This window comes from Salmo salar, chromosome ssa12 (genome assembly GCF_905237065.1).
Source record: "Salmo salar chromosome ssa12, Ssal_v3.1, whole genome shotgun sequence".
Lineage (NCBI taxonomy): Eukaryota > Metazoa > Chordata > Actinopteri > Salmoniformes > Salmonidae > Salmo > Salmo salar.
This window is the reverse complement of record NC_059453.1, coordinates 99,990,672-100,009,290: the sequence shown is the minus strand read 5'-3', so window position 1 is coordinate 100,009,290 and position 18,619 is coordinate 99,990,672. Positions and strand designations below refer to the sequence as shown.

The 18,619-nt window shown below is 46.7% G+C and overlaps 1 protein-coding gene across 2 annotated transcripts in view; it reads left to right on the top strand.

Moving 5' to 3' along the window:
• The window catches only part of LOC106566258 (sarcolemmal membrane-associated protein), a 121,382-nt gene that overhangs the window by 30,273 nt on the left and 72,490 nt on the right, over positions 1-18,619 (top strand). For both annotated transcript variants that reach the window (XM_045691996.1, XM_045691995.1), the window contains exons 4-5: positions 3,770-3,806; positions 9,624-9,686. In XM_045691996.1, coding sequence (XP_045547952.1) covers positions 3,770-3,806; positions 9,624-9,686 — 100 coding nt within the window. The remainder of the gene's footprint in view (positions 1-3,769; positions 3,807-9,623; positions 9,687-18,619) is intronic.

The window sequence follows — 18,619 nt, the reverse complement described above, 5'->3', positions numbered from 1 at the left end:
CGAGGAGTCTCCGGGTCAGGAGACGGGATGACGTCGAGGAGTCCTCCGGGTCAGGAGACGGCGAGGAGTCTCCGGGTCAGGAGACGGCGAGGAGTCCTCCGGGTCAGGAGACGGCGAGGAGTCTCCGGGTCAGGAGACGGCGAGGAGTCTCCGGGTCAGGAGACGGCGAGGAGTCTCCGGGTCAGGAGACGGCGAGGAGTCTCCGGGTCAGGAGACGGCGAGGAGTCTCCGGGTCAGGAGACGGCGAGGAGTCTCCGGGTCAGGAGACGTCGAGGAGTCTCCGGGTCAGGAGACGGGATGACGTCGAGGAGTCCTCCGGGTCAGGAGACGGCGAGGAGTCTCCGGGTCAGGAGACGGCGAGGAGTCTCCGGGTCAGGAGACGGGATGACGTCGAGGAGTCCTCCGGGTCAGGAGACGGCGAGGAGTCTCCGGGTCAGGAGACGGCACGACGTCGAGGAGTCTCCGGGTCAGGAGACGGCACGACGTCGAGGAGTCTCCGGGTTAGGAGACGGCACGACGTCGAGGAGTTGAGTTTGAGGTGTATTTGGATCCAGTTGCATTTAGAGCGGCTTCCATGATCTCAACAGATGTTGACACTTTACCATCCTCTATGGTGTTGTGACTTTTTACTTTCATTCATCTGATGACTTATCTAATGTTTAATTTTTTATTAATCATTTAACAATTAACTCATTAGGTATTTGGGGCACCACGAGAGCTGTTGTTTTAAATGCTAATGCTCTTTACCATCACAACCATAAAACAGGCAACGTATTAATTATAACCTCTTATCATATCATCATTCTGAACAGTCGTAATCTTGGATTTGCAAAAAAACCCAACCTTTACTTGTGGTTCAGCACTACACATTGGTTTAATTATTTATTTACTAGGTAACTAAATAATAACACAGTATAAACATACACACTTAACTGACTTGCCTTTTTAAATAAAGGTAAAATAAAATAACTTTAAGACAAAGGTCAGTCAATACAGAACATTTCAAGAACTTTGAAAGTTTATTCAAGTGCAGTCGCATAAACCGTCAAGCGCTGTGATGAAACTGGCTCCCACAGGAAAGGAAGACCCAGAGTTACCTCTGCTGCACAGGATAAGTTCATTAGAGTTACCAGCCTCAGAAATTGCAGCCCAAATGAGTGCTTCACAGAGTTCAGGTAACAGACACATCTCAACATCAACTGTTTCAGGGGAGACTGCGTGAATCAGGCCTTCATGGTCGAATTGCTGCAAAGAAACCACTACTAAAGGACACCAATAAGAAGAAGAGACTTGCTTGGACCAAGAAACGCGAGCGATGGACATTAGACCGGTGGAAATGTGTCCTTTTGGTCAGTAGTCCAAATTGGTGATTTTCATCTTTGTGAGACTCTGTGTGGGTGAGCTGATATCCACGTGTATTTCCCACCGTGAAGCATGGAAGAGAAGGTGTGATGTTGTGGACGTGCTTTGCTGTGACACTGTCAGTGATTTATTTAGAATTCAAGGCACACTTAACCAGCATGGCTACCACAGCATTCTGCAGCGATACGCCATCCGGTTTGGTCTTAGTGGGACTGTCATTTGTATTTCAGCAGAACAATGACCCAACACCGTTTCAGGCTGTGTAAGGGCTATTTTTACTAAGATGGAGAGTGATGGAGTGCTGCATCAGATGACATGGCCTCCACAATCCCCCACCTCAACCAACTTGAGATGGTTTGGGATGAGTTGGACCGCAGAGTGAAGGAAAAGCAGCCATCAAGTTCTCAGCATATGTGGGAACTCCTTCAAGACTGTTGGAATTACTGGTGAAGCTGGTTGAGAGAATGCCAACAGTGTGCAAAGGGTGGCTGTTTGAAGAATGTCTGAAACCCTGGACCCACTCCAATTCGCATACCGCCCCAACAGATCCACAGATAATGCAATCTCAATCGCGATCCGCGCTGCGCTTTCCCACCTGACTTGGACAAAAGGAACAACTACGTGAGAATGCTGTTAATTGACTACAGCTCAGCATTCAACACCATAGTTCCACCAAACCTCATCACTAAGCTAAGGACCCTGGGACTAAACACCTCAGTCTGCAAATGGAGGGCCGAACAGGCCCCTATTAACATCGACTGGGCTGAAGTGGAGCGGGTCGAGAATTTCAAGTTCCTTGGTGTCCACATCACCAACAAACTATCATTTTCCAAACACACCAAGACAATTGTGAAGAGGGCACGACAAAACCTATTCCCTGGCATGGGTCCTCAGATCCTCAAAGTTCTTCAGCTGCACTATCGAGAGCATCCTGACCGCTTGCATCACTGCCTGGTACTGCAACTGCTCGGGCTCTGACCACAAGGCACTGCAGAGGGTAGTAAGAATGGCCCAAACTCCCTGACATCTGGGACAACTATACCAGGCGGTGTCAGAGGAAGGCCCCAAAAAATTGTTGGAGACTCCAGCCACCCAAGTCATACACTGTTTCTCTGCTGCCGCACGGCAAGCGGTACCGGAGTGCCAAGTCTAGGACCAAAAGGCTTCTTAACAGCTTCTACCCCCATAAGACTACTGAACAATTAATCAAATGGCCACCTAGACTATTTACACTGACCCCCCCCGTTTTTACACTGCTGCTACTCACTGTTTAGAATGAATGCATAGAGGACCAGAGCTGTTTTGCTATTCACTTTTATTATCTATTATCTATGCATAGTCACTCCAAATTACCTCGACTAACCTGTACCCCCCGCACATTGACTCTGTCCCGGAACCCCCTGTATGTACAGTTGAAGTCGGAAGTTTACGTACATCTTAGCCAAATACGTTTAAACTTAGTTTTTCACAATTCCTGACATTTAATCCTGTTTTTAGGTCAGTTAAGATCACCACTTTATTTTAAGAATGTGAAATGTCAGAATAATAGTAGAGAGAATGATTTATTTCAGCTTTTATTTCTTTCATCACATTCCCAGTGGGTCAGAAGTTTACATACACTCAATTAGTATTTGGTAGCATTGCCTTTAAATTGTTTAACTTGCGTCAAACTTTTCGGGTAGCCTTCCACAAGCTTCCCACAATAAGTTGGGTGAATTGTGGCCCATTCCTCCTGACAGAGCTGGTGTAACTGAGTCAGGTTTGTAGGCCTCCTTGCTCGCACACGCTTTTTCAGTTCTGCCCACAATTGTCTATAGGATTGAGGTCAGGGCTTTGTGATGCAGTGGCTTGTGAGGCCGGTTGGACGTACTGCCAAATTCTCTAAAAACGTCAATTGAGGCGGCTTATGGTAGAGAAATGAACATCCAATGCTCTGGTAGACATTCCTGCAGTCAGCATGCCAATTGCATGTTCCCTAAATTTGAGACATCTGTGGCATTGTGTTCTGTGACACAACTGCACATTTGAGTGGCCTTTTTATTGTTCGCAGGTTCAATTGTGTAATGATCATTCTGTTTAATCACTTTCTTCGTATGCCAGACCAAGCAGATGGATGGATTATTTTGGCAAAAGAGAAATGCTCACTAACAGGGATGTAAACAAATGTATGCACTAAATTTAAGAGAAATACCCTTTTTGTGCATTTGGAACATTTCTGGGATCTTTGTATTTCAGCTCATGAAACATGGAACCAACACTTTACATGTTGCGTTTTCTATTTTAGTTCAGTGTTGAATAGCCATTCAGACTATTATGTTAAACGTTGAATTACTGTTGTTTGTTATAAACTGTTGAATGCGCTTTATCATCCTCCTGAACTGAACTCTGATCTCTGTCCTCTCCACAGTGTCATCCAAGCACCTTTACCACTTCCTGTTGATAAGGTAGGCGGATTCGTCTGTTTGTGTGTGTGTGTGTGTGTGTGTGTGTGTGTGTGTGTGTGTGTGATGTGCATCACACCTTGTCTGCACGTCATCAGATGTACGTTTGTTGTTGTTGAAACGCTAAAACCTGAACTACAGACTTCGGTTTAAATCTGACATCGTTTTGAAATACTTTTATTTTGGATCCTACGGCTCTGTTGGGCTAAATTGCTGTGAGCGCTGCTATCTGTCCCGGGATCCTGCCAGTTTCCGCATAGGGGGAGAGACGTGAAAGCCCAGCCTAGCCTAGCTGGCTCGGCGATCTCAAATGGAGGCCGCTATTGAACGTTTCCAGTGCTGCAGGAGCTGTGTTTACTTTGCTTTGTTCCTGGACGATGTGGACCTCGCTGACTTTAAATGTAGCAACTACTTGCTTGCAGAGTGGCTACTCTTAGCAAGCAAGTAGCAAACCTACACAATCTACTGGGGAACCCTCGCCCGCCTACTTTTTTCTTCCACCCCGGACGCCGCTCTGGTCTGGTTTAAGTTTCGCCGCAGTGTCAGCTCTCCACAGCCAACTGGCTGGCAGGGTTCCATCCCCTGGAGAACGGAGCTGTTCTCGACCAAACCAACCAGTTATGGAGGTACGTCACTCGCCGTGGAAGTCGAAGAAAGCCTCCTCTGGCAACGGGGGGGGGGCCCTTTATCCAGAGGTTCTGGCGCCGCCTTCGTTGTGGGCTTTAAGATCGGATCCGGAGGTACCTGCATCTTCGTCCTCGGTTCTGTCTCCTTCTCCGGTGGCTTCTACCTCGGGTTCAGATCCTCTGAGTTCCCAGCCTCATCAGACCGTGAGGCTTCCTGAGAGACCGGCCCATTCAGCATCACCAGCTGTCATCATAGGCAGCTCTATGGTGTGAAATATCTCGGTTCCCAAGGTAAAAACACTGTTCTACACAGGAGCACGAGTACAGGACATCACAAGGCTGCTTCTGACTGTTCTAGGACAGATGCCGGGAGCTCATGTCGTTTGACCCCACATGGACTAACTCAGAACATTTTGAAAAAGGATTTTAAAGAACTGATTTTAGCTTTAAAAGACTCCAAAAAAATGGCCAATAATTTCATGTCCAGTACCATCGTTGGGTGTGAAAGATTCAGCAAACTGCTGGTGTTACACATCTGGCTGAAAGACTACTCTAGCTCTGCTGGAGTCACTTTTATAGATAACTTTGACACCTTCAGACATGCCAGCAACAAACGCTGACGCCACATCCTACTATATCGGACCATTTTATGAAAGACAAGAATTGTAACTTTTGAATTCCGTTAAGTCTGTGTGGAGAGGTGAAAAAAATGGTCTATCAACTAAAACAAGCCACCTGGGTCTGACAATCTGGATGGAAAATTACTGAGGATAATAGCAGACGATATTGCCACTCCTATTTGTCACATCTTCAATTTAAGCCGACTAGAAAGTGTGTGCCCTCAGGTCTGGAGGGAAGCTAAAGTCATTCCGCTACCTAAGAATAGTAAAGTCCCCTTTACTGGCTCAAATAGCACACCAATCAACCTGTTACCAACCATTTAGTAAACTTCAAGAAAACATTATTTGACCAGATACAATGCTATTTCACAGTAAACAAATTGACAACAGACATTTTTAGCACGCTTATAGGGAAGGACACTCAACAAGCACTTAAACAAATGACTGACTGGGAGAAATTGATGATAAAATGGTTGTGGGGGCTGTCTTGTTAGATTTCAGTGCGGCTTTTGACATTATTGATCATAGTCTGCTGCTGGAAAAACTTATGTGTTATGGCTTTACACCCCCTGCTATAATGGCTTTACACCCCCTGCTATAATGGCTTTACACCCCCTGCTATAATGGCTTTACACCCCCTGCTATAATGTGGATAAAGAGTTACCTGTCTAACAGAACACAGAGGGTGTTCTTTAATGGAAGCCTCTCCAACACAATCCAGTTAGAATCAGGAATTCCCCAGGGCAGCTGTCTAGGCTCCTTTTTCCATTTTTACTAACGACATGTCACTGGCTTTGAGTAAAGCCAGAGTGTCTATGTATGCGGATGACTCAACACTAAACACGTCAGCTACTACATCGACTGAAATGACTGCAACACTTAACAAAGAGCTGCAGTTTGTTTCAGAATGGGCGGCAGGGAATAAATTAGTCATAAATATTTCTAAAACTAAAAGCATTGTATTAGGGACAAATCATTCACTAAACCCTAAACCTCAACTAAATCTTGTGATAAATAATGTAGAAGTTGAGCAAGTTGAGCTGATTAAACTGGTTGGAGTTACCCTGGATTGTAAACTGTTATGGTCAAAACATATTGATACAACAGTAGCTAAGATGGGGAGAAGTCTGTCCATAATAAAGCGCTGCTCTGCCTTCTTAACAACACTATCAACAAGGCAGGTCCTACAGGCCCTAGTTTCTACCTTAACAACACTATCAACAAGGCAGGTCCTACAGGCCCTAGTTTCTACCTTCTTAACAACACTATCAACAAGGCAGGTCCTACAGACCCTAGTTTCTACCTTCTTAACAACACTACCAACAAGGCAGGTCCTACAGGCCCTAGTTTCTACCTTCTTAACAACACTACCAACAAGGCAGGTCCTACAGGCCCTAGTTTCTACCTTCTTAACAACACTATCAACAAGGCAGGTCCTACAGACCCTAGTTTCTACCTTCTTAACAACACTATCAACAAGGCAGGTCCTACAGGCCCTAGTTTCTACCTTCTTAACAACACTATCAACAAGGCAGGTCCTACAGACCCTAGTTTCTACCTTCTTAACAACACTACCAACAAGGCAGGTCCTACAGGCCCTGGTTCTGTCGCCCCTGGACTACTGTTCAGTCGTGTGGTCAGGTGCCACAAAGAGGGACTTAGGAAAATTGCAATTGGCTCAGAACAGGGCAGCACGGCTATCCCTTGGATGGATGTACCCACATTGCAAACATGAATATGCATGTCTGAGCTGTATGTTTAAACTACTGGCACACAGCTCAGACACCCATGCATACCCCACAAGACATGCAACCAGAGGTCTCTTCACAGTCCCCAAGTCCAGAACAGACTATGGGAGGCGCACAGTACTACATAGAGCCATGACTACATGGAACTCTATTCCACATCAGGTAACTGATGCAAACAGTAGAATCAGATTATTAAATAAAAGAATACACCTTATGGAACAGCAGGGACAGTGAAGCAACACATAGGCACAGACGTGTTCAAACGCACACGATAGCATAGGCACTATACACACATGTACACATGGCTTTTGTGTTGTAGATATGTGGTAGTGGCGTATGGGCCTGAGGGCACACACTCAGTGTGTTGTGAAATCTGTTCTGAATATATTGTATTGTTTTTAAAATTGTTTAACTGCCTTAATTTTGACGGACCCCAAGAAGAGTAGCTGCTGCCTTGGCAGGAACTAATGGGGATCCATAATAAACCCTAGGAAGAGTAGCTGCTGCCTTGGCAGGAACTAATGGGGATCCATAATAAACCCCAGGAAGAGTAGCTGCTGCCTTGGCAGGAACTAATGGGGATCCATAATAAACCCCAGGAAGTGTAGCTGCTGCCTTGGCAGGAACTAATGGAGATCCATAATAAACCCCAGGAAGAGTAGCTGCTGCCTTGACAGGAACTAATGGGGATCCATAATAAACCCCAGGAAGAGTAGCTGCTGCCTTGGCAGGAACTAATGGGGATCCATAATAAACCCCAGGAAGAGTAGCTGCTGCCTTGGCAGGAACTAATGGGGATCCATAATAAATTGGATCCGTCATTGTGTGCTTGTAAACAAGCACCACATGACTGCGGACTACCGCTAAGTTTCATAATGAAAAATTTGACAGGTGAAATGAAGAATCTAATCTCCTAACGTGTTGCACAAAAGTGAAAATTGTTTTGACAGTATTGAAAAACCATCCTGTGGCTATTTCCAAATACCCCGGGATGCTGCCCTGCTCTATACATACCCCGGGATGCTGCCCTGCTCTATACATACCCCGGGATGCTGCCCTGCTCTATACATACCCCGGGATACTTCCCTGCTCTATACATACCCCGGGATACTGCCCTGCTCTCTACATACACGGGATGCTGCCCTGCTCTCTACATACATGGGATACTTCCCTGCTCTATACATACCCCGGGATGCTGCCCTGCTCTATACATACCCCGGGATGCTGCCCTGCTCTATACATACCCCGGGATACTTCCCTGCTCTATACATACCCCGGGATGCTGCCCTGCTCTATACATACCCCGGGATGCTGCCCTGCTCTATACATACCCCGGGATGCTGCCCTGCTCTATACATACCCCGGGATACTGCCCTGCTCTATACATACCCCGGGATACTGCCCTGCTCTATACATACCCCGGGATACTGCCCTGCTCAATACATACCCCGGGATACTGCCCTGCTCTCTACATACACGGGATACTGCTCTGCTCTATACATACCCCGGGATACTTCTCTGCTCTCTACATACCCCGGGATGCTGCCCTGCTCTATACATACCCCGGGATACTTCCCTGCTCTCTACATACCCCGGGAGCTGCCCTGCTCTATACATACCCCGGGATACTTCCCTGCTCTCTACATACCCCGGGATGCTGCCCTGCTCTATACATACCCCGGGATACTTCCCTGCTCTCTACATACCCCGGGATGCTGCCCTGCTCTATACATACCCCGGGATACTTCCCTGCTCTCTACATACCCCGGGATGCTGCCCTGCTCTATACATACCCCGGGATACTTCCCTGCTCTCTACATACCCCGGGATGCTGCCCTGCTCTATACATACCCCGGGATACTTCCCTGCTCTATACATACACGGGATACTTCCCTGCTCTATACATACCCCGGGATGCTGCCTTGCTCTATACATACCCCGGGATACTTCCCTGCTCTATACATACACGGGATACTGCCCTGCTCTCTACATACATGGGATACTGCTCTGCTCTATACATACCCCGGGATACTTCCCTGCTCTATACATACACGGGATACTGCCCTGCTCTCTACATACATGGGATACTGCTCTGCTCTATACATACCCCGGGATACTTCCCTGCTCTATACATACCCCGGGATACTGCCCTGCTCTCTACATACATGGGATACTGCTCTGCTCTATACATACCCCGGGATGCTGCCTTGCTCTATACATACCCCGGGATACTGCCCTGCTCTCTACATACATGGGATACTGCTCTGCTCTATACATACCCCGGGATACTGCTCTGCTCTATACATACCCCGGGATGCTGCCCTGCTCTATACATACCCCGGGATACTGCCCTGCTCTATACATACCCCGGGATGCTGCCCTGCTCTATACATACCCCGGGATGCTGCCCTGCTCTATACATACCCCGGGATGCTGCCCTGCTCTATTCATACCCCGGGATGCTGCCCTGCTCTATTCATACACCAAGGCACATATTGGCTGGAACAGTGACATCCAGCTAGTCAGGAAAATTGGCACGGCCCTCCCTACCTATTTATCATAATACATGAAATTTCACTTGTTATTATTTCACTCTGAGTAGGTTGTGAGCATGTCGCGATCTCGCTGCCCTTTCCAGTTGATGAGCCTAGGTAGTAGGCTGCCTGATAAGGTGTGTGTTCAGGTGTGTGCGTAGACCCAGTGTCCCTGTCTTACCTGATGTGTGTGTGTGTGTGTGTGTGTGTGTGTGTGTGTGTGTGTGTGTGTGTGTGTGTGTGTGTGTGTGTGTGTGTGTGTGTGTGTGTGTGTGTCCTCCTCCTCCTGCAGGTTGCGGCCAACACCCCCATTATGTACTCTCAGGAACTCTTCCAGCTCTCCCAGTATCTGCAGGTATGTAAGGAACAACACTGACACCTACTGGCCACACACTGTTACTGCATGGCACTGTGCTCTTTATGTCTACTTTACTTTATCTGAAGATTTGAACTGTTCGCTCTTGCGATCAGCTCTGTATTATGCTGACTGGGCCCTACGTGTTATTATGCTGACTGGGCCCTACGTGTTATTATGCTGACTGGGCCCTACGTGTTATTATGCTGACTGGGCCCTACGTGTTATTATGCTGACTGGGCCCTACGTGTTATTATGCTGACTGGGCCCTACGTGTTATTATGCTGACTGGGCCCTACGTGTTATTATGCTGACTGGGCCCTACGTGTTATTATGCTGACTGGGCCCTACGTGTTATTATGCTGACTGGGCCCTACGTGTTATTATGCTGACTGGGCCCTACGTGTTATTATGCTGACTGGGCCCTACGTGTTATTATGCTGACTGGGCCCTACGTGTTATTATGCTGACTGGGCCCTACGTGTTATTATGCTGACTGGGCCCTACGTGTTATTATGCTGACTGGGCCCTACGTGTTATTATGCTGACTGGGCCCTACGTGTTATTATGCTGACTGGGCCCTACGTGTTATTATGCTGACTGGGCCCTACGTGTTATTATGCTGACTGGGCCCTACGTGTTATTATGCTGACTGGGCCCTACGTGTTATTATGCTGACTGGGCCCTACGTGTTATTATGCTGACTGGGCCCTCACGTGTTATTATGCTGACTGGGCCCTACGTGTTATTATGCTGACTGGGCCCCTACGTGTTATTATGCTGACTGGGCCCTACGTGTTATTATGCTGACTGGGCCCTCACGTGTTATTATGCTGACTGGGCCCTACGTGTTATTATGCTGACTGGGCCCTACGTGTTATTATGCTGACTGGGCCCTACGTGTTATTATGCTGACTGGGCCCTACGTGTTATTATGCTGACTGGGCCCTACGTGTTATTATGCTGACTGGGCCCTACGTGTTATTATGCTGACTGGGCCCTACGTGTTATTATGCTGACTGGGCCCTACGTGTTATTATGCTGACTGGGCCCTACGTGTTATTATGCTGACTGGGCCCTACGTGTTATTATGCTGACTGGGCCCTACGTGTTATTATGCTGACTGGGCCCTACGTGTTATTATGCTGACTGGGCCCTACGTGTTATTATGCTGACCGGGCCCTACGTGTTATTATGCTGACTGGGCCCTACGTGTTATTATGCTGACTGGGCCCTCACGTGTTATTATGCTGACTGGGCCCTACGTGTTATTATGCTGACTGGGCCCTACGTGTTATTATGCTGACTGGGCCCTACGTGTTATTATGCTGACTGGGCCCTACGTGTTATTATGCTGACTGGGCCCTACGTGTTATTATGCTGACTGGGCCCTACGTGTTATTATGCTGACTGGGCCCTACGTGTTATTATGCTGACTGGGCCCTACGTGTTATTATGCTGACTGGGCCCTACGTGTTATTATGCTGACTGGGCCCCTACGTGTTATTATGCTGACTGGGCCCTACGTGTTATTATGCTGACCGGGCCCTACGTGTTATTATGCTGACTGGGCCCTACGTGTTATTATGCTGACTGGGCCCTACGTGTTATTATGCTGACTGGGCCCTACGTGTTATTATGCTGACTGGGCCCCTACGTGTTATTATGCTGACTGGGCCCCTACGTGTTATTATGCTGACTGGGCCCTACGTGTTATTATGCTGACTGGGCCCTACGTGTTATTATGCTGACTGGGCCCTACGTGTTATTATGCTGACTGGGCCCTACGTGTTATTATGCTGACTGGGCCCTACGTGTTATTATGCTGACTGGGCCCCTACGTGTTATTATGCTGACTGGGCCCTACGTGTTATTATGCTGACTGGGCCCTACGTGTTATTATGCTGACTGGGCCCTACGTGTTTATTATGCTGACTGGGCCCTACGTGTTATTATGCTGACTGGGCCCTACGTGTTATTATGCTGACTGGGCCCCTACGTGTTATTATGCTGACTGGGCCCTACGTGTTATTATGCTGACTGGGCCCTACGTGTTATTATGCTGACTGGGCCCTACGTGTTATTATGCTGACTGGGCCCTACGTGTTATTATGCTGACTGGGCCCTACGTGTTATTATGCTGACCGGGCCCTACGTGTTATTATGCTGACCGGGCCCTACGTGTTATTATGCTGACCGGGCCCTACGTGTTATTATGCTGACCGGGCCCTACGTGTTATTATGCTGACTGGGCCCTACGTGTTATTATGCTGACTGGGCCCTACGTGTTATTATGCTGACTGGGCCCTACGTGTTATTATGCTGACTGGGCCCTACGTGTTATTATGCTGACTGGGCCCTACGTGTTATTATGCTGACTGGGCCCTACGTGTTATTATGCTGACTGGGCCCTACGTGTTATTATGCTGACCGGGCCCTACGTGTTATTATGCTGACTGGGCCCTACGTGTTATTATGCTGACTGGGCCCTACGTGTTATTATGCTGACTGGGCCCTACGTGTTATTATGCTGACTGGGCCCTACGTGTTATTATGCTGACTGGGCCCTACGTGTTATTATGCTGACTGGGCCCTACGTGTTATTACTACGTGTTATTATGCTGACTGGGCCCTACGTGTTATTATGCTGACTGGGCCCTACGTGTTATTATGCTGACTGGGCCCTACGTGTTATTATGCTGACGGGCCCTACGTGTTATTATGCTGACTGGGCCCTACGTGTTATTATGCTGACTGGGCCCTACGTGTTATTATGCTGACTGGGCCCTACGTGTTATTATGCTGACTGGGCCCTACGTGTTATTATGCTGACTGGGCCCTACGTGTTATTATGCTGACTGGGCCCTCACGTGTTATTATGCTGACTGGGCCCTACGTGTTATTATGCTGACCGGGCCCTACGTGTTATTATGCTGACTGGGCCCTACGTGTTATTATGCTGACCGGGCCCTACGTGTTATTATGCTGACCGGGCCCTACGTGTTATTATGCTGACTGGGCCCTACGTGTTATTATGCTGACTGGGCCCTACGTGTTATTATGCTGACTGGGCCCTACGTGTTATTATGCTGACTGGGCCCTACGTGTTATTATGCTGACTGGGCCCTACGTGTTATTATGCTGACGGGCCGAGATGTTTTTAGTCGAACAGTGACAAATGTATGAAGAAAAATAATGATGTAACACAAGACACCTGTCTGATTCGCACCTGTCTGTTTTTGCACCTGTCTGATTCTCACCTGTCTGATTCTCACCTGTCTGATTCTCACCTGTCTGAGTGGACTAATCCAATGCGGAGGCCGCGGGGATTGTTCACCAGTCGTACATTTACTGTTTACCATTTATAATTTACAATGTTTGTTTGTTTACAGTGATTTCTGTTAATGCATTCAATATATGTATTAGTACAGTCTTACCGTTGTCATCGAAGGAGTGGACACGTTGTTTGCAGAGCGCAGAACCGAGCCTACACTTGTGAGGATAAAGTTCTGGTTTATTTCATTCCATTTTGGAGTTGTCAATTTATTCATTGTCTTTTGTTTTTTGAGCACTCATGTCAATCTTGAGTAAGGACATGCACCTGATTATGAATATTACCTGGCCTGATTATGCATGGAGCTAGGCTACCTGGCCTGATAATGCATAGAGCTAGGCTACCTGGCCTGATAATGCATAGAGCTAGGCTACCTGGCCTGGTTATGCATAGAGCTAGGCTACCTGGCCTGGTTATGCATAGAGCTAGGCTACCTGGCCTGATTATGCATAGAGCTAGGCTACCTGGCCTGATAATGCATAGAGCTAGGCTACCTGGCCTGATAATGCATAGAGCTAGGCTACCTGGCCTGGTTATGCATAGAGCTAGGCTACCTGGCCTGATTATGCATAGAGCTAGGCTACCTGGCCTGGTTATGCATAGAGCTAGGCTACCTGGCCTGGTTATGCATAGAGCTAGGCTACCTGGCCTGATTATGCATAGAGCTAGGCTACCTGGCCTGGTTATGCATAGAGCTAGGCTACCTGGCCTGGTTATGCATAGAGCTAGGCTACCTGGCCTGGTTATGCATAGAGCTAGGCTACCTGGCCTGGTTATGCATAGAGCTAGGCTACCTGGCCTGATTATGCATAGAGCTAGGCTACCTGGCCTGATAATGCATAGAGCTAGGCTACCTGGCCTGGTTATGCATAGAGCTAGGCTACCTGGCCTGATAATGCATAGAGCTAGGCTACCTGGCCTGGTTATGCATAGAGCTAGGCTACCTGGCCTGGTTATGCATAGAGCTAGGCTACCTGGCCTGATTATGCATAGAGCTAGGCTACCTGGCCTGATTATGCATAGAGCTAGGCTACCTGGCCTGATTATGCGTAGAGCTAGGCTACCTGGCCTGATAATGCGTAGAGCTAGGCTACCTGGCCTGATTATGCGTAGAGCTAGGCTACCTGGCCTGATTATGCGTAGAGCTAGGCCACCTGGCCTGATTATGCGTAGAGCTAGGCTACCTGGCCTGATAATGCGTAGAGCTAGGCTACCTGGCCTGATTATGCGTAGAGCTAGGCTACCTGGCCTGATTATGCGTAGAGCTAGGCTACCTGGCCTGATTATGCGTAGAGCTAGGCTACCTGGCCTGGTTATGCGTAGAGCTAGGCTACCTGGCCTGGTTATGCGTAGAGCTAGGCTACCTGGCCTGATTATGCATAGAGCTAGGCTACCTGGCCTGATTATGCATAGAGCTAGGCTACCTGGCCTGATTATGCATAGAGCTAGGCTACCTGGCCTGGTTATGCATAGAGCTAGGCTACCTGGCCTGGTTATGCATAGAGCTAGGCTACCTGGCCTGGTTATGCGTAGAGCTAGGCTACCTGGCCTGATTATGCATAGAGCTAGGCTACCTGGCCTGATTATGCATAGAGCTAGGCTACCTGGCCTGATTATGCATAGAGCTAGGCTACCTGGCCTGGTTATGCATAGAGCTAGGCTACCTGGCCTGGTTATGCGTAGAGCTAGGCTACCTGGCCTGGTTATGCGTAGAGCTAGGCTACCTGGCCTGATAATGCGTAGAGCTAGGCTACCTGGCCTGGTTATGCGTAGAGCTAGGCTACCTGGCCTGGTTATGCATAGAGCTAGGCTACCTGGCCTGATAATGCATAGAGCTAGGCTACCTGGCCTGATAATGCATAGAGCTAGGCTACCTGGCCTGATAATGCATAGAGCTAGGCTACCTGGCCTGATAATGCATAGAGCTAGGCTACCTAGCCTGGTTATGCATAGAGCTAGGCTACCTGGCCTGATAATGCATAGAGCTAGGCTACCTGGCCTGGTTATGCATAGAGCTAGGCTACCTGGCCTGGTTATGCATAGAGCTAGGCTACCTGGCCTGATTATGCATTTAGCTAGGCTACCTGGCCTGATAATGTGTAGAGCTAGGCTACCTGGCCTGATAATGTGTAGAGCTAGGCTACCTGGCCTGATAATGTGTAGAGCTAGGCTACCTGGCCTGATAATGCGTAGAGCTAGGCTACCTGGCCTGATAATGCATAGAGCTAGGCTACCTGGCCTGATTATGCGTAGAGCTAGGCTACCTGGCCTGATAATGTGTAGAGCTAGGCTACCTGGCCTGATAATGCATAGAGCTAGGCTACCTGGCCTGATAATGCATAGAGCTAGGCTACCTGGCCTGATTATGCATAGAGCTAGGCTACCTGGCCTGATAATGTGTAGAGCTAGGCCTGGTATCAGATCCCCAAATGGGCACAATATATATTTCTGATTGTCTTAACTCCATCACTGGAGCTTCTCAAAGTAATTTTATCTTTGCCTCAAAAAGCAAGTAAACAAAGTGTGTTTTTACATCCATTGAGAATGACAATAGTTCCTCAATTTTGTCCTATTTAAAACCTCTTTCCAGTTCTCTCCCTTTCCATAACCACACGGCATGACAGGGGAAATATGTAATCTGGTGATAATGTCATAAAATAGGCCTACCTGATTACTCCTTATCCCTTGCAAATAGCCTACAGATGTTTCTGTCCAGAGCTCACTGGCACAGGGAAGCTCTGATACCATGTTGCAAGGTTGCTAGCCAGAGCTTCAGGCACAAGTTAATAGTTGACACAATGTTTCAAGTCCCTTGCGGACAGGCCATGCATAGCCAATGTGATTTATGGGATATTTATTTTTATCAGGATATTTTCTACCTGCAGGCTGCGATGTTTTTAATTTGTTGGCTTTATGAAGGCTATTTTTACATGTTGTCAATGGTTACTAGTTAGGTTTTTCCACTTTTTCATTTAGATTTGAATAGAATTTTGATTAACTACATGACAATGATTTTGACATATGAAGACGTTATTATAAATGAAATTAAACTGTTCCAAGAAATGTGTGCATATGAAAATCATAACTGGCAGGAACATCAGTAGAAATGGTAATTTCTAGGCCTAGCTGACCTGATAAAATGGAAAAGGCTGCCGACAGCCTATTACCTGCAACTTCAGGAGCGTAAGTGCAGAATCTGTGAAGGCCGGGAGGAGGAGGAGGAGGAGGAGGAGGAGGGTCGGAACAGGTTTTTTTATTCTGGTATCTTGATCTCTGGCTCCCTCTTTTTAGCAATGTGTCTTAATTTTTAATCACAGTGCTTAAAGCATCAGGCAAGCTCATTAGATGGATGACTGACGATGGATACAGCTTGGTGTGTGTGTGTGTGTGTGTGTGTGTGTGTGTGTGTGTGTGTGTGTGTGTGTGTGTTAGAGGTCGGCCGATTATGATTTTTCAACGCCGATTATTGGAGGGCCCCAAAAAAAAAGGCGCTGCCGATTAATCGGCCGATTTTCTATTTATTTGTAATAATGACAATTACAACAATACTGAATGAGCACTTATTTTAACTTAATATAATACATAAATAAAATCAATTTAGCCTCAAATAAATAATGAAACATGTTCAATTTGGTTTAAATAATGCAAAAACAAAGTGTTGGAGAAGAAAGTAAAAGTGCAATATGTGCCATGTAAGAAAGCTAACGTTTAAGTTCCTTGCTCAGAACATGAGAACATATGAAAGCTGGTGGTTCCTTTTAACATGAGTCTTTAATATTCCCAGGTAAGAAGTTTTAGGTTGTAGTTATTATAGGAATTATAGGACTATTTCTCTCTATACGATTTGTATTTCATATACCTTTGACTATTGGATGTTCTTGAAGGCACTTTAGTATTTCCAGTGTAACAGTATAGCTTCCGTCCCTCTCCTCGCTCCTACCTGGGCTCGAACCAGGAACACATCGACAACAGCCACCCTCGAAGCAGCGTTACCCATGCAGAGCAAGGGGAACAACTACTCCAAATCTCAGAGCGAGTGACGTTTGAAACGCAATTGGCGCACACCCGATAACTAGCTAGCCATTTCACATCGGTTACACCAGCCTCATCTTGGGAGTTGACAGGCTTGAAGTCATGAACATCGCAATGCATTGCGAAGAGCTGCTGGCAAAACGCACGAAAGTGCTGTTTGAATGAATGCTTACGAGCTGCTGCTGCCTACCACCGCTCAGTCAGACTGCTCTATCAAATCATAGACTTAATTATAATATAATAAACACACAGAAATACGAGCCTTAGGTCATTAATATGGTCGAATCCGGAAACTATCATCTCGAAAACAAAACGTTTTTTTCTTTCAGTGAAATACGGAACCGTTCCGTATTTTATCTAACGGGTGGCATCCATAAGTCTAAATATTGCTGTTACATTGCACAACCTTCAATGTTATGTCATAATTAATTACGGCCTTTGTTAGGAATAAACGGACTTCACACAGAGAAGTGACACAATTTCCATAGTTATAAGAAATTCATGTTAGCAGGCAATATTAACTAAATATGCAGGTTTAAAAATATATAATTGTGTATTGATTTTAAAGAAAGGCATTGATGTTTATGGTTAGGTACATTGGTGCAACAACAGTGCTTTTTTCGCGAATGCGCTTGTTAAATCATCACCCGTTTGTCGAAGTAGGCTGTGATTCGATTAGAAATTAACAGGCACCGCATCGATTATATGCAACGCAGGACACGTTAGAAACTAGTAATATCATCAACCATGTGTAGTTCACTAGTGATTATGTTAAGATTGATAGTTTTTATAAGATAGGTTTAATGCTAGCTAGCAACTTACCTTGGCTTCTTGCTGCCCTCGCGTAACAGGTAGTCAGCCTGCCATGCAGGCTCCTCGTGGAGTACAATGTAAGGCGTTGGACTAGTAACCAGAAGGTTGCAAAAACGAATCCCCGAATCCCCCCTGAACAAGGCAGTTAACCCCCGTTCCAAGGCCCTCATTGGAAATAAGAATGTGTTCTTAATCTGACCTGCCCAGTTAAATAAAGGTGTAAACAAAAAATAATCGGCAAATCGGTGGCCAAAAATACCGATTACCGATTTGTTATGAACACTTGAAATCGGCCCTAATTAATCGGCCATTCCAATTAATCGGTCGTCCTCTAGTGTGTGTGTGCAGCTGAAATCGGAAGTTTACATACACTTAGGTTGGAGTCATTAAAACTAGTTTTTCAGCGACTCCACAAATTTCTTGTTAACAAACTATAGTTTTGGCAAGTCGGTTAGGACATCTACTTTGTGCATGACACAAGTCATTTTTCCAACAATTGTTCACAGACAGATTATTTCACTTATAATTCACTGTATCACAATTCCAGTGGGTCAGAAGTTTACATACACTAGGTTGACTGTGCCTTTAAACAGCTTGGAAAATTCCAGAAAATGATGTCATGGCTTTAGAAGCTTCTGATAGGCTAATTGACATAATTTGAGTCAATTGGAGGTGTACCTGTGGATGTATTTCAAGGCCTACCTTCAAACTCAGTGCCTCTTTGCTTGACATCATGGGAAAATCAAAAGAAATC